Source organism: Acanthaster planci, linkage group LG21, assembly GCF_054643075.1.
Source record: "Acanthaster planci isolate LZ-2023a linkage group LG21, COTS_SCS, whole genome shotgun sequence".
Taxonomy (NCBI): Eukaryota; Metazoa; Echinodermata; class Asteroidea; order Valvatida; family Acanthasteridae; genus Acanthaster; species Acanthaster planci.
The window spans coordinates 6,877,695-6,892,967 of NC_141797.1; the positions used below are offsets into that span (position 1 = coordinate 6,877,695).

The following is a 15,273-nucleotide window of genomic DNA, read 5'->3' on the forward strand; positions in this document are numbered from 1 at the left end:
TTTAACAGTTTTTCTAGCAACCAGAACAGTGGAACCCCAACGTCTGTCCAGTGTGATTTTGTGGAGGACTTATAAACACTGAACCAAAGAATCATCAGCAGTGGCCAACCAAGATTTTAGTCCCGAGGGTGGCAAACATGGGGATTTTTCTCAAAAACAACTGTTTCCTTTTTTTATTTTCATCCGCAAAGAATCCTCACCACTTCCTCGTGAAAGGTTGTGGTACCGCTTCTGAAATTGTAGCACTTGGGATGAAAATCTGAAAACTTGGCAGGTTGTCCCCCCCTCCTCCACTTGATACATCACTGGTTATCAACTCGCAGTTTCGTCTTACTCTGCACCATTTTTTGTTCTTTTCATTTCCCCCTCCCCAAGATGCGAAATGAACTTCTGGTACCACTTCCAAGGCGGGACCGATCCGGGCTCCCTGATTGTCTCCGTCTACCAGAACTCACTGCCGGACTCCACCACGGTCATCAAGTCCACCTCAGCTGATCAGTGGAAGGCCGGCAAGCTCCAAGTGGGCCCGCGGGCGGCCAACACCTACACGGTGAGTGGTTGAGTAAATGTGGCACCCTCTAGTGTAGAGAGGGAACCACACACTCACACTACGCAACTTGGGGCAGGGGGTGTTTTGCCAAGCTGTGAGGTACGTAGGGCCGCAGTCCAGCCTATCCCAGTTCCTCACGAGACCCTGCAGATCCGTCACAAGTCATCCGGTCTTAAGCCAGGTCATAAGCTCTCCAAGCAGTGGCATAGCCATGGGGGGGCCTAGGGGCACGTGCCCCTCCACAAATTGCTGGTGCCCCCCACTAAAAAACAAAGGAATGGCTATTGAATAAGGCTTACGAAAACTTGCCCCCCAAAAAAGCATGCCACTGAAAGCTGGTGCCCCCTTGTGCCCCCCACTAGTAAAATCCTAGTTACGCCACTGTCTCCAAGTGCACTGTAACGGAAGCATTTTTTTTGTTCACCACGTTTATACTTATGGGCGGTTGTGTGACTAGGCTTGTGGGACGACTTCTGACTTGACTTGTGACTGGACTTGTGATAGGCTCAGACTACAGCCGTGCTTTGACAGAGCAGTCGCAATACCAGACTTCTTTGTACAGCTGTACACACCATTAAATTAGGATCCTTTGGAGTACTTGTGAAGCACTCTTTAAACCTTGTGAAGTGCTATTTCAGTACTTGACTACGGTAGTGCAAAATCGAGTTCCAGTTGATGGCACTTTTGTTGACTCAGCCCAGGTTTTTTGCTCATTTTCCAGATTCGATTTGAGGCCTCACCAGGCTCCAGTTTCCTTGACCCCACCCAGTTGACCAACATCGCCATCGACGACATCACGTTTGACAAGTGCGGCGTGGACTCGGGTATGCAAACTGTGGAGTCTTCATAAGTTCCATTGCCAGGAATTTACACTCATGCTTCTTGTGAACAACAGTCAACTCTGTTTGGAACTTCTTTACACAGCTCGGAGCTGAACATATTATCCTGTTCTGGGGTTGTGGTTGTCAATTATCCTCCAGGCATAAATGAAAAAACTGGGAAATAGTAGAAAACAATAAAAATTCAATTAAATTTATCTTGTAACACTGTTAAAAATAGTCCACTTTGCTGTTGCTGTGGGACCAACCAATCAGCTTTGACATGGCTAGTTTGAAATGATATAAAATAGGCCACTTTGCTGTTGCTATGGGACCAACCAATCAGCTTTGACATGGCTAGTTTGAAATGATACAAAATAGGCCACTTTGCTGTTGCTATGGGACCAACCAATCAGCTTTGATATGTCTAGTTCGAAATGATATAGTGTGTGTCTTTTTACTGCAGATTTGTAGAGTAATTTTGGGATTGTGTATTGTGCCGTACATTGTGATTGAAAATTAACTCTGAAGTGGGATGGGAAATATGTGAAAATCATTTCCAACTTTGGGAAAAGTTTTTCATATTTTGTGAAATTACAACAAATTCCCTGTGAAGAGAAAAAGTGTGAAGAAAGTTTCCCTTTCCCACGTTCACTTTCATTTGCAGCGTGTCATATTCATATTCCACTACAGCTTTGTCGCTCTTTCATCATCTGACTTGTACTTTATAATTTGTTTTGACCTCCATCTTTGTTGTTCAGATTTGAATTGCGACTTTGAGTCCAAGACCATCTGCGGCTGGAAGCAGATCACAGCAGACGACTTCGATTGGACAGTCCAGACGGGCGGTACCGCCTCCACCAACACAGGGCCGCAGTTTGACCACACGCTGGGCACCGGTGAGTCTAAGGCCGTGTCCGAAACAGGCTAGGTCTATTGTCTACGCGTCTCCACGCATTTCCAATGGAGTGAAGACCTAGACCTAGCTCTAGACAAGAAATTCGGATGCAGCCTAAAACTCTTCAACCTCTGCATAACGGCATCGATCACTTTTGGATTCTAGATGCTCTGCCTTGCGATCTGAGGCAATTTCTGACCTCTTTACGGAATGAATTTTGGCGAAAGCTTTTGCCAGATTTATGCCATTTTTCTGAAAAGTATGCTTCAAAGTTTGGCAGCCATCATTTGGACATCATTTTCTCTAGTTTTGAGTCATTGAATAAGCTATTAGGGACTGTTGAATGAAATGTACATGTAAGCACAACATTTTCAATTTGGCCACAAAAAAGTGGGGTAGGGTGTTGATATGATGCTTTCCCTATGGGTCATTCTATAAATTAGGGATCCAAATTTTTTCATGTCCCTGTCACTTCAGACATACAATTTTGTAAGTTCAGAACACATTTTCTAATTTCCTCGAGTGATGAATTAATGCAAATTACCTGCCAAACAAATAGTAATAGGTTGAAATCAATTCCGGCGATATTCCTGTCACATTACACACGTCAGGTGTAATAGGTACACAAAAATGCCGCCCCCATCGTTATGTTCTTGTCTAATTCCACAGTATGCAGTACTAACCTTTGCTTTGTTTGAACATCAATAATTTGCCAACAACACTGAAAAAATGGTGCACAAAGTTTCCATGAAGGGGGTGTGTTTGGAAAGAAAAATGTTTCATTATCAGAACATCAGCAATTAGTATTGAGGACTTGCGTTTGAATGTGCAAACGGCCCAGACATGTCCTGTTGGCATCAAATCCGGGACTCGTGTTTGATAGTTTGACTTTTGTTTACTCTTTTTTAATCAGCCAAAGGAAGTTATGTGTACATCGAAGCCTCCGTACCGAGGCAAAAAGGTGACAAGGCCCGTCTGTCGTCAGGCGACATGGCCCCCAACACCGAGTACTGCCTGGAATTCTGGTACCACATGTTTGGCCCCGACATTGACACCCTTAATGTATTGCAGCGGACGGCAAGTGGCGTCGAAACCAACGTAAGGGCGTCTTTCATTTTTTTGTCCAGATTGACGCAATTTTTTCACTGTTAATGAACTTACCGTGAAATGATGCAAAGGTATGCCTTGGTTTTGTGGAATATTGAATTCAGGATTTAAAGACCAATCTGGCAACCAGGATTACATACCATTATCCTGGATGTAGGCAGGGTGTTTTTTTTGGGGGGAGGAGTTTTCCCAGGAGGGAGACGAGCAAAGTACTCATCACCGGCAAACTGACAAACCATTAACGGTGGGAGGTGGTCAGTTCCAAAGTAGTTGCAAGCAAGTTGGGTACTGTTGTCCCTGTTTCTCCGTTTCTCTCACTTTATCTTTTCTTTTTATCTTCCCTTTGTTATTTTTCATTTTTTTTGGGGGGGAAGACGAATGTCCCTCCCCAACCTCCCCTTCCCTGCAATGCCCAGGGCCATTTACCTCAGTGGTTTTGCCTCACAGAAAGGTTGAATGTGAATATCTAAAAAAGGCTTGTTGACCTGTGGGTGTTATGACCTGCCAAATTGCATGCGCATTTGTAAGAATGACTGCCATTGTTACCAGTGCAGATGTGTCGTGGTGGACATCGTGTTCAAGGTTCATTCTTCAAGGGGAAAGGACAGGGACAGAGCCTACCCAATGCTTTAAATAGCACCTAAATCAGTCGCAAATGTGACCAAAATTTTGCTAATGTGGTCATATTTTCACCATCCAGTCGCCATGTGCGACTTAAGATAGCTTAAAAAGTACATACAAATGTATTTGAACAATTTTGAGTATGCTTAAAAATCAAAAAAGCAATGATTATGTACTGAAAGTTAGTTCCGGAAAAGTAGAAATGGCAGCGCAAGTTGCATTGAGTCGCACCAAGTGCGCTGTACATGTACATATACCATACTTATGTACATGTGTCGCGCTTACGCGCACGGTTTTGTTGGGTCCTGATCTAAATATATGTTGTTGATGCACTGTATACAGACACCAGGGCCATTTTATAAACCACGGCATTTATACTACATGTGTGTACGTACGTTCATGAATATTCAGCACACGTGATTACTAATTTTTCATAAAAGTGCTGGCTACCAAATACTGTTTTTCTGTTTAAAGGGTTGAGCCGACCAAATGTGAATTTTGGTGTCCGTGTCATTGATTGTCATCAAAGTGCTGAGGACTGTCATAGTCCCAATTGCATGCATTCCAGTCACTGTCATTATCATGCAGTGGCTGATCACATTGTCATAAACAGCAGGTGTACCATGCGCTCCAAATAGACGATTACACTTCAGGTCTTTTTCAATGGTTCCTTGCCATGTTGAAGGAACCATTACTGAGTACCAGCTGCAAGGGGTCTATTGACAAGTGTCACTGCCATTGTTACAGATGTACCGAAAGCAAGGGACCCAGTCCAACGTGTGGCACCTTGCCCGCGACTACGTGACCAGCACGGAGACCTACCAGATCCTGTTTGAAGGGATCGTGGGCAAGTCCTGGGGTGGCGACATCTCGCTTGATGACATCAAGCTGATTCCGGGCCAGTGCCCTCCATCTCGTAAGATACTTATTTTCGCTTAGTTTTCGTATTGATTTGTGAGTTAATTTTGTTTATGTTGAAGCACGTTGACAATTTGTACATGCTGTGCTCCATACCTCCTGTTCTAGACATTCATGGATTTAGGTGTTTCATATTCTGCTGTTGGCAATGCAGCCCGAGCTGCAGTACACCCCCAATCAGCGAAAGAAAGACATAACAGGTAGTTATAAGCAGGTTCTTGTACGCGTTCTGCATGTACGCAAAGGCCGTACATGCCGGAATAAATTATTTACGCGTACTCAGCATGCTCTGGGTCAAACGCGCATATACTTGCGCGCCTTATGGCGCGCCTATGCAGTGAGTACCAAAACAACCACACCCTCTGTTGTTCGGCTCAGAGCGGATACAAGAATTTCTGCATCACTACTCTCTGAGATGACTGTGTATTTTAGGAAAATATTAAGTCAGGTGTTGGACACAAATGGGACCTTCATGTGTTTTGACGGTTTTTGTCTTGTAGTTTTCAGTTTAGGCAAACTCTCCTTTTACTGTTTGCCAACTTTTCAGAAATGCCTCAGCCTAGTGAGTGTCACAGTTACGAGAACGGGGGTTGGGGGATTCGTGCCAAATTTCATTATTGATGTTTCATTTTACTTATCCCAGGGCTTCTTGGCTCTTAGCCAAAACGTCAAAACCTATTTGTGGTTTCCTCAGCCATAGAAAAACCACCCATGTGAAGAGTCGGTCAGCAGATCATGATGACGGTTATGATTGAGTGATATATAGTTACAATTTTCATTTGTTTTGCAGATGAGTGCGAATTTGAGCAAGACATGTGCACCTGGATGAACGACCAGACGGACGACTTTGATTGGCAGCGAGGCGCTTCCGGCAGTGCCAGCGCAGGGACCGGCCCACCGACTGATCACACCTTGGGAACGTCCCTGGGTGAGAAACCAATGATGAGGTTGTGGGGGGTGGGAAAGGATTGTGATAGCTCAGGGCAGGCTTTTCAAACAGGGAGAATGGAGCGCATTGCTCATTGCTCTGAGAAAGAGATGATATTTGTTTGTGAGATTAAGTTTAGAAAGTCAGGGTTTTTTGCTGCCAAAAACATCAATATTTGAAATTAGCTCGGAAGATTTTTTTCCATTGCTTAGCACTCTCAGGACATTTGGATGAGTCTGTAAAAATGAATTTCCAGAAAAAAAGGACACAGTGGCCCCTGATGTCAGCGCTAGTCTCAATTTTGTCAACGTGGTTTTTAAAAAATTATCCTGTGTCCTGCCAATGAACACAACCGAAGTACGCAACAACTACCCTAGCCCTTGAGAAAGAAATGTGACCTCATGTAAAGTACATACGAAGTACTTGACATGAACCCCCAATTAAATTTGAGAAACGGTTACAAGCAAATGTTAAGTACTAGTAGAGTAACTGACTATAGCATGGAGCAAACTGGAGCAACAACTATTGTTATCTAAGGTTCCAACAATTTTACCTGAGCAGTAGATAGTTTGGACCGTCTAGGTGACATTTTGGAGTTATAGCCCCTTGGGCATAATCATGCTGCTGGTTTTCAATAGCTATTGTTAGCTAAGGTTCCAACCATAGTTACCTGAGCAGTGGATAGTTTGGACCATCTAGGTGACATTTTGGAGTTGTTGCCCCTTGGGCATGGTATTGCTGCTGGCTTTCAATAGCTGATGTCATTTATCAATGCAGTGGAACCCATTCACATGAAAAATATCCTGGAGCATGAACACCAACCGCATTGCACCCAGTGGCAAGATGTGCTGATAGAATTTTGCAAAATTGTTCAACTGGGGTCGTTCAAGTGTGAACGTATCACACCTGCGCATTGTTAAAAGGTAATTGACGATCGGTTCAGCTTTATAAAGTTTGTGCTACAACTTGCCCATTAATGCTCTGTCTCCTGGTCCTTACACAGGCTACTTCATGTACGCCAACGTCCTGGTCCCTGCCTCCCAACCCACGGCCGGCAAGGACGCCCGCCTGATGAGTGCCATCTACCAGCCCGGCGGCGACCGGTGTCTTGTCTTCTGGTACCAGATGGTCGGCGACAACGTGGGCAAGCTATCCGTCTACCAGAAGGAGGAAGGGGACCCATTTGCCAACCCGCTCTGGAGCAAGACCGGCGACCAGGATGACCACTGGCGGGTCGAGAAGGCCACCGTATCCTCAGTCGGAGTAAAGGACTTCAGGGTATGTGCCAGTGTTTGATCGCTATAAAGTCAGACTTATCTGCATGTGCCAACTTCACATAAAAACTATTGTACTCCCGTGAACAGAGTTCCTATGCAAGTTTTCCATGGTCATAGAAAATCCTGAAAATTCCTTGGAAAAAAACGTTGTCCAGGAATGTCATGGAAAAGTTAGGGAAAATTAAGAGAATGTGTCTTGGAATCCTCTTTGTGAGAGGAAAAGTCATTGAAAAGTCACAGAAATCAAGATCATCCAAGGGTTAGTTTGATGGCTCACTTTTGCTGTGATAAAGGAAAACAGATAAATTTAAAGACTATCCTTGGCAGTCTGTAATAATGGCAGTCTTATGCCAAACAACTGTTCTCTGCAAAATGTTAAATGTCACGGAAACTGTCATGTTATAGTCCTGGAAAAAAGTCCCGTCAGTCATAGAATATGTGGTGGTATTTCTTTTTAGATTTCTGTGCACATCTACTGTGCGGATTTGTGGCTTCTGAAGTTTCATCCAGAGATGAATTGAACTTTCTGTCGCAATATTTATTTTCTGTACAAAATCAGTTGGTTCCCACGAGCACAAACGTCAATTTTGCGGCAGACCAAAACATTCTTTGAGAATTGATGTCCTTGTCTAAAGATTTCTAATGAAAGGAAAGCCTTTGCTTTAGTCTCTTTTATTTATTGATTTTTTTGGGGGGGGGGAATCAGATCTTCTTCCAAGCCACAACAGGGTCGGCCACGTCCGGATTCATCGCACTCGATGACATTGACGTCCTGGATGGAGCATGTCCACCAGATGGCTACTGCGACTTTGAGATAGACACCTGCACTTGGAGCAACTACCGCGGAGCGGAGGACGACTTTGATTGGCTGCGGAACAATGGGGGAACGCCCAGCTACCAAACAGGCCCCTCGACTGACCACACCACGGGCACCGGAAGGGGTCAGAAACAACCCCTCCCTCCTTAACCTTAACCCCAGCCCCTTCTGACCACCCCCCATCTCAATCCAGTACTCACTCCCAACCCACCACAACAAACTGAATTCAAATCTGAATTTTCTGAGTATTTTGTTATGCAAATATTTCTTCCAGGTCTTTTCATAACTTTGCATAAATTAATTTACTTGTCACTGTGCTGCCTGAAACCACCCAGCACTCTGTGATTTTCTCTGTATTCACCAAGTGAGCAACTGTTCAGTGTAATTCAGATGCTACTTTATTAGCCAACATATTTTCAGTTCATCAGTGTAAAACTGTGATCCAATTCGGCCTGCAATATCTGACTTCAACTAGCCAGCCGACCTTGGTAAGGTCGATGCTCAGGTGGTAAAGACAAGTGGTATTGAAAGTGGTTGTCATTGGTTTGAGTCCCGCCTGAGTAGGCTTGTGAATATTTTTGTCAAGCCTTTAGACAGCGCCAAGTATGTACAGTGTTATTATGTAGGTGAAGGCCACCTAAGACTCGACACAAAAAGTTGCAGAAAGTAGATCTCGTTATTTAAATGCTAAACGAATCTCCTGACATCTGCCCGTTGTTCTTACTTGTTGCCATGGGTTGTCTCCTCGTCCAGGATTCTACGTTTACCTGGAGACATCCTCACCGAGAGTGAAGGGAGAAAAGGCCTGGTTGGTCAGCGAGCACATCGACCAGACGGCCGGCCGCTGCCTCTCCTTCTACTACCACATGTTCGGCGGCACAGTCAACGCACTGAACCTCTACACCCAGACATCGCACACAGGCAGCAGCAGCAGCCCGCAGCTGGCCTGGACCAAGAAGGGTAACCAGGGCAACGTCTGGCGGTACGCCAAGGCCACGCTGTCCACCCTGGATGAATTCTGGGTGAGGGCTCAGAAAAGGCTCCGCTGGAGCCTTGCCGTTTTCTCCCCCCCTAAATTGCAGAGTTGTAGTTGAGTACTAAAGCTAAAGTACTTGGCAGTGGCTTGAAATTATACATGAGTCTATAGTTGTGGCTGCGGCCACTTCACATAGAGAGCTGGGTAATTTCAAGCCACAGCCAAGTAATTTGGACAAACCCTCAGTAAGCACTTGACAGGTATTTTTTACAACTCACCACAGGTACTCTCACTAGCACTTTTTATTTCAGAGAGTTAAATTAGAATGGGATGCTTTTGAAGTACTTGTAAAAAATGTGTCATGTGTCTGTCCAAAAACTAACCACTACAGTAATGAGCTTGCCATTTAAGCCGAGAAGGTACTTTGTTGAAAATCCAGCGGCAACTCCCCTGAAGCTTTTTCCTGACATTTCCCACGGTTTTATTATTAAGAGTGGATGGGAAAACTTTGTCTTGCCAGTAGCCGCATTTATTTTTGTAAATCATAGCTGGGAACAAGTTGGTTTGATATTTCATAAAGGCAAGGCAATTTGAGTGCAATGTGCGCATGTGAGTTGGTATATGGCCACACTGGTAGAACAGACCTCTTGTGTGCGTATTGATGTTCCCAAATGACCTTTGACACACTTCCTTTTCAGTGTGCGCTGTTTAAATACCAAACTTGCTTGATGTCGTCCTATGTTTCGTGAGACAACTGCTGACTTTTCTTCCTCATTGCCGGCTCACTTAGGTGATCTTTGAGGGTGTCGTGGGCACGAGTTACACAGGCGACATCGCCCTGGACGACATCCAGCTCTTGGATGGTCCTTGCCCGCCCACCCAGCCGCCCCCCACCACTCCAACTCCACCCCCTGTCTACCGTGAGTAAAACACCCATCCGATGCTGACTCCATGGAAGAGAGGAAGCACAGTGTTGTAGTTGTAGTCACAAGACCGACACAAAAACTCTAGTCTGGATTCAAATTAAAAACTGTTTAAATGTACTGCAACAAAAGCATTCCTTTGTGAGTTTTCACCCTGATGCTTTAAATGGTCTTGTATCCGGTCTTGTGTCTGGTCTTGTGTCCGGTCTTGTATCCGGTCTTGTGTCTGGTCTTGTGACTGGTCTTGTGTCTGGTCTTGTGTCTGGTCTTGTGTCTGGTCTTGTGTCTGGTCTTGTGTCCGGTCTTGTGTCCGGTCTTGTGTCCGGTCTTGTGTCTGTATGGTCTTGTGACTGGTCTTGTGATGGCCTTGTCAACAACACTGATGTTGAAAATATACAAGTTCATTCCTCCTTTCATTAACGATCGGTTGTGTAGGTGCTGACGTCTTCTTACAGTTGGCACTTTTGAACAATTAGAGTGGCTAGTCTAAGCACTTTACACTAAGGTGTCTTATTCTGTACAGACAAGCGGTAATGGAAAGCATTGACAAACTGGCAAATTGGGACGGGGGGGAACCAGAGGCCATGACCCCCTCCCCCAGAGCAGAAATCTTTTTAGATGAGAAAGAAAGTGGCTTGGGGGAGATTTTTACTTCCATTTATCTTAGAGGTACATGCAAAGCCCCGAAAGTTAGCCTCACTCCTATAAAAAGGCCAGCAGAGGTGAATACTTGAAAAACTCAGAAATTTTTGGCCCAACGCCCCCCCCAAGCGATTTTTGCCCCTCCCTAAATTTGGTTCTGGATCTGCCTTCGTGGAGAGCTCCATTCACATGCCCCACCATGTCTGCCCTTGTTTGCTGGTGCTCAGTGTCATTGACATTCACTCTTCCTCTATTTGTCGGCCGGCAGCTCCCGACAGCCACGACTGCGACTTTGAGAACGGCTTCTGCAGCTGGACCCAGCTCACCTCCCCTGACGACCAGTTCGACTGGAGGTGGCAGACGGGCAGCACAGGGAGCACGAACACAGGGCCCGTCGCTGACCACACTAACGGGGACCCCTCAGGTAAGTCACACGGTTCAATCCGCGGCTTCTGAACTCTGTAAGGAGGAATGAGCCTGTTTGTTATTTCAACTTGAGTACCCCACAAGGATCAAAACTGGCCTCGTGGGGTACCTTCCATTGTTTCAGTACCCCACAAGGCACCATGTACCAAGCGCACACGCACTTGTTTTACATACGAAGTGTGGACATTCCTTTGTTCTCCTGTGGTCAAAGTAAATGCTCCTTTTTCTCCCTTTGAGATAACTCCTTCAAGCTGGATTTTTGACGACGATTTCCTGGACTGTTCCCCTTCATTTCCCAACAGATAACCTTAACCCCCAAAAGCCTCTGAAACTCTTTTTCAGAGACGGGAACACGTTGTGTGGACACAACGCTATCGTACCATGCATTATGTGGACTTCTTTTGTGCAGAGGTCCACACTATGTGTGCCACACCTGTACATGTAAACTGGCACACTACTGCACATTTTTCTAGAGATTCTGTCTCTGTTTTGATTTGCAGAGAGTAGGTCACATGGGTATTGGCTATTCTAATTTTTTTTTACTATACACTTGAAAGGACTGTACCACGTCTATGAAGTAAAACGGGAAATACGTGTTTGTGTATGGTTTGGAATCGCTAGTGGAGAAAACTGAAGTGCTAGTGAAGTACCTATGAAGCACCTGAAGTACCATTTAATGCCTATAAAGTTCTTCTGAAACATGCGGTCATACTTTTGACATACTTAGAAGTACATGTACTTGTAGATAATAATTAAGTACTAATAATGAAGGAAATAATTTGGTAGTACCTGTGAACTACTTGTGAAGTACTTTAGAATAATGAAGCACTCATGAAGTACTAGTGAAGTACTCCACTGCAACACCGACCTCCAAACGTTGCTTCCTCAGGCTGGTACATCTACATCGAGGTCAGCGGACAGTCCCAGGACAACATCGCCCGCCTCTCCTCTGCCTACTTCCCGGCTGCCACGTCTACCGACCCTGACGGCTACTGCATGGAGTTCTGGTACCACATGTATGGTGCCCACGTAGACAAGCTGACCATCTACTCCGTCAGCTACCCGGACAACAAGGAGAGCGTGGTCTGGCAGAAGATGGGGACCTTTGGTCCGCAGTGGAACCAGGGACTGATCCACTTCCAAGAGACCAAGCAGTACAAGGTCAGAGAGCAAACCCAGAGACTTAGAGGTGTGGCTCTGGGCATGTTCGAGCGACGACTATAAAATATGCTTTGACTATCCGCTCCGAGCGGAACAAAAGAGGGCATGGTTTTTTGGTACTCACCGCAAGTATATGCACGATTGATGCGGAGCACGCTGAGTACACGTAGCTAATTTACTCCGGCACGTGTGGTCTTTGCGTACACACAGAACACACGCAAGAACCCGCTTGTAATCACCTGTCTTTCCTCTTGCCGATTGGGGGTGCACTTCAGCTTGGGGGCGGATAACAACACCCAAACCATGGATGGTTTGCAGCATCTAGTCAATTACTTAGAACCAGTCCCTGAGGCATTGTCACTCCACTGGTTACCAGAGGCTGATTGCATTTATCATTACGGAGGGAACCAATCGCTTAAAAATAATTGTATCAGGTTTCTGTGACCATGTTCGCTGTGGGAATTGCAGCCAACAGTGAAATGCAAGTAACGATGAGATTTCAAAATTTAAAAAATTGGCTGACTAGGGTCATCTAAATGCATTGTTAAAAAAGCAGTTGACTACTGGTTGAACTGTAGTCCAGGTCCAAACTTGCCCTGTGCCACTGAGGAGCCAGGCAATGTCTGGACCTTGCATCCTGTAATCATTTTGTTAACCCTAAATTACCTTGCAGTAGAGGTGTTACCAATCAAAGGCGGGCCTCTGGATGGCCTTGCTAGATTTAATTCCAGCCCACGTTAGGTGAGTCTGTGGCCACGGTTCAGTTCCATTCAGTGTGCAGGCAACTTGTATCAAAGCCGACTGAAACTGTCAATCAACTCAAAGGGGAACAAGGGCCCAGGATGAAACAGAAGCTACCCTTGAAAGCAAGGGGATAATGAAGAACCATGGCCTTTATGATGTATCGCATTTTCCTGAGGGAAAATGGATGTTGTGTTGATGAAAATATCGACAATTCCTATGGACGTCCATGGTGCAAGATTCTTTTAAAGGCCTTTTACTAAAAAGTGACTTGTGACTCATTTTGAACTGTTACTCATTAATAGCTCATGCTTTTTTTTTCTAATACAAAGTGTTGCACACTGGGAACGAAGACATCTTCTTTGTATAATAAAAACAAAACCTACATGTAAGTACGCTCAGCCTAAGTTTGAGTCCCACTTGGTCCAAGTTTTAGTCCCATGTGAGGAGCTTGACGAGTTTCTGTAATCAAATAAATATTGAGGTTACAGTTCCGTTCAAATTGTGAATTTGACCCATCAGGTTATTCTGGAGGGAACAGCTGGACCAAGTTATCAAGGCGACATCTCGTTGGATGACTTGAAGTTCCATAAGGGGATCTGCCCACCTGGAGGTACCAACCAGATCAAATCAAATCAAAACAGGGAAATGATTTTTATGAAATCATATCTTTTAATATATCTTCTCTAAAACATATCAAATGTTTTTAGAAAGTATTTAACCTGTTGACTGCCGCGCATAATTTTAAAGGGGTATTGCCATCCGCCAAGCAATGTACGCATGCACGCATATTTAATTGGTACCTTTCAGGTGTCTATTTGAACATGAGCATTTTGCAGATGTACGCCCTCAACACTGCCAGCAGCAAACTTTGTTGTGTTCTGCATGCTACCAGTGTATTCAATTTACATTTCAACAGCCTATCATTTCCCACGAGAACATGTATACCCGTAGCGGCAGAATGCGGTACACCTGTTACCAGGAGTACACTCATAGCCGGCAGTCAACGTATTAAGACAACAAATTAACTTCTTTGTGAAATTCACACTCAGTGCATGTGCTGAGAAAAAGTCAGCTGTGGTACCAGTCAAAAAGCAGTGTACATTGAATGGTATTTTGGCTGGTAACCTGTTGTTGCATAATAATTTTGCCTGCACTTGCACAAGTTTGTGTTTACACTGTTGCCTGGTAATCAGAATTCTGTTTGGCGAGATCTCAACATCGGGCAAAAACATAAATACCTTTTTTTCATTGGGTCTGTCAGAGCTCTGTGACTTTGAGAACGGCTTCTGTGGCTATGAGCAAGACAAAACTGATGATTTTGATTGGACGCTGCATCAGGGCCACACGCCAAGCCAGGGCACCGGTCCTTCCAATGACCACACCTACGGGACAAGCTCTGGTGAGAAAAAATAGTCCATCCCGTTTTGGCCCGTTGATTTTTTGGTGTTTTCCCCTACCGTGCAGAAAAATTTAAATGCCTACCCAATTGGCTACGTCCAAATTCTGCAATTTAAGTAGCCCAAAGCAGCAAAGAGTGGCCAAAAATGGCCAGAACTGAGACTCTCTCGGAGACTGCATATTCCTATCCTCCGTATTTATGAAGGATTCAGAAAGTCTTGTTGTATATTATAGGTGTTAGACTTTCCATATAAAATCTCGTAACGTACCCTGTTTGTAGAACGGGTAATAAAGAATTGACTTTTTTACTTGGCGAGAGGTAACTTCAGCCTTCAACCCTCTTCCCCTCCTTCCCCCTCCCCCGGGACCCGCCCAAAACAGAGAAACCTGACACGCTAATTTGTGTTTTTCATTTGTTCATTTTCTCCAGGTCACTACATGTACGCCGAGATGTCCTCGCCCCGACAGCCGGGAGACATCACTCGGATGGACAGCCCCAAGTACTCCAAGACACCTGGCAGCTGCCTGCAGTTCTGGTGAGTAATGATGGGACGCCCCTATTGACTTGCTGCACATGCCACAGAGGGCGTTTTGATGCTTTGTAAGGCCGTGCCCAAAATGGGCTTCCACAGCCACGGCTGTGTCCATTGTCAGTGCGTTGCTGCACATTTCCAGTGAAGCGGAGGCCTAGGCGTTGCTCTAGACAACAAATTGAGGTGGAGCCTAACAATTACAAGCGAGGACTAATTGTCCAGATCTCTTGGCTAAGACTGAAGATAATGCATGAGGCTGTTGGACAGAGCCACTTGCTCGCAGCTTTCACAGTTGCATTGGCTGCTGGAACCCAGCCAGCCAGTGGCTTCAACCGTTGCCCATTGTATTCAAGTCATGGCCAAGTTATATGGACACGGCGTGACTTTCTGCAGCCAACACAAGTGTCAAATGTCAGCCTCCAGCCTTGGCAACTCACTTCCTGCATATTTCTCTTGCAAGCCTCTTTTCTCTTTTATACCTCGACGGCATGTCATCCAATTTTCAGTCAAATCACAAGGTCTCCTAGGTTTTACTT

At 45.2% G+C, this 15,273-nt stretch overlaps 1 protein-coding gene across 3 annotated transcripts in view; it reads left to right on the plus strand.

Moving 5' to 3' along the window:
* The window catches only part of LOC110982359 (MAM and LDL-receptor class A domain-containing protein 1-like), a 157,892-nt gene that overhangs the window by 111,635 nt on the left and 30,984 nt on the right, over positions 1-15,273 (plus strand). For all 3 annotated transcript variants that reach the window (XM_087131433.1, XM_087131431.1, XM_087131432.1), the window contains exons 114-128: positions 376-550; positions 1,272-1,374; positions 2,130-2,267; positions 3,180-3,364; positions 4,742-4,910; positions 5,703-5,840; positions 6,844-7,118; positions 7,824-8,058; positions 8,688-8,956; positions 9,701-9,830; positions 10,744-10,899; positions 11,791-12,062; positions 13,326-13,416; positions 14,068-14,205; positions 14,635-14,740. In XM_087131433.1, coding sequence (XP_086987559.1) covers positions 376-550; positions 1,272-1,374; positions 2,130-2,267; positions 3,180-3,364; positions 4,742-4,910; positions 5,703-5,840; positions 6,844-7,118; positions 7,824-8,058; positions 8,688-8,956; positions 9,701-9,830; positions 10,744-10,899; positions 11,791-12,062; positions 13,326-13,416; positions 14,068-14,205; positions 14,635-14,740 — 2,580 coding nt within the window. The remainder of the gene's footprint in view (positions 1-375; positions 551-1,271; positions 1,375-2,129; positions 2,268-3,179; positions 3,365-4,741; positions 4,911-5,702; positions 5,841-6,843; positions 7,119-7,823; positions 8,059-8,687; positions 8,957-9,700; positions 9,831-10,743; positions 10,900-11,790; positions 12,063-13,325; positions 13,417-14,067; positions 14,206-14,634; positions 14,741-15,273) is intronic.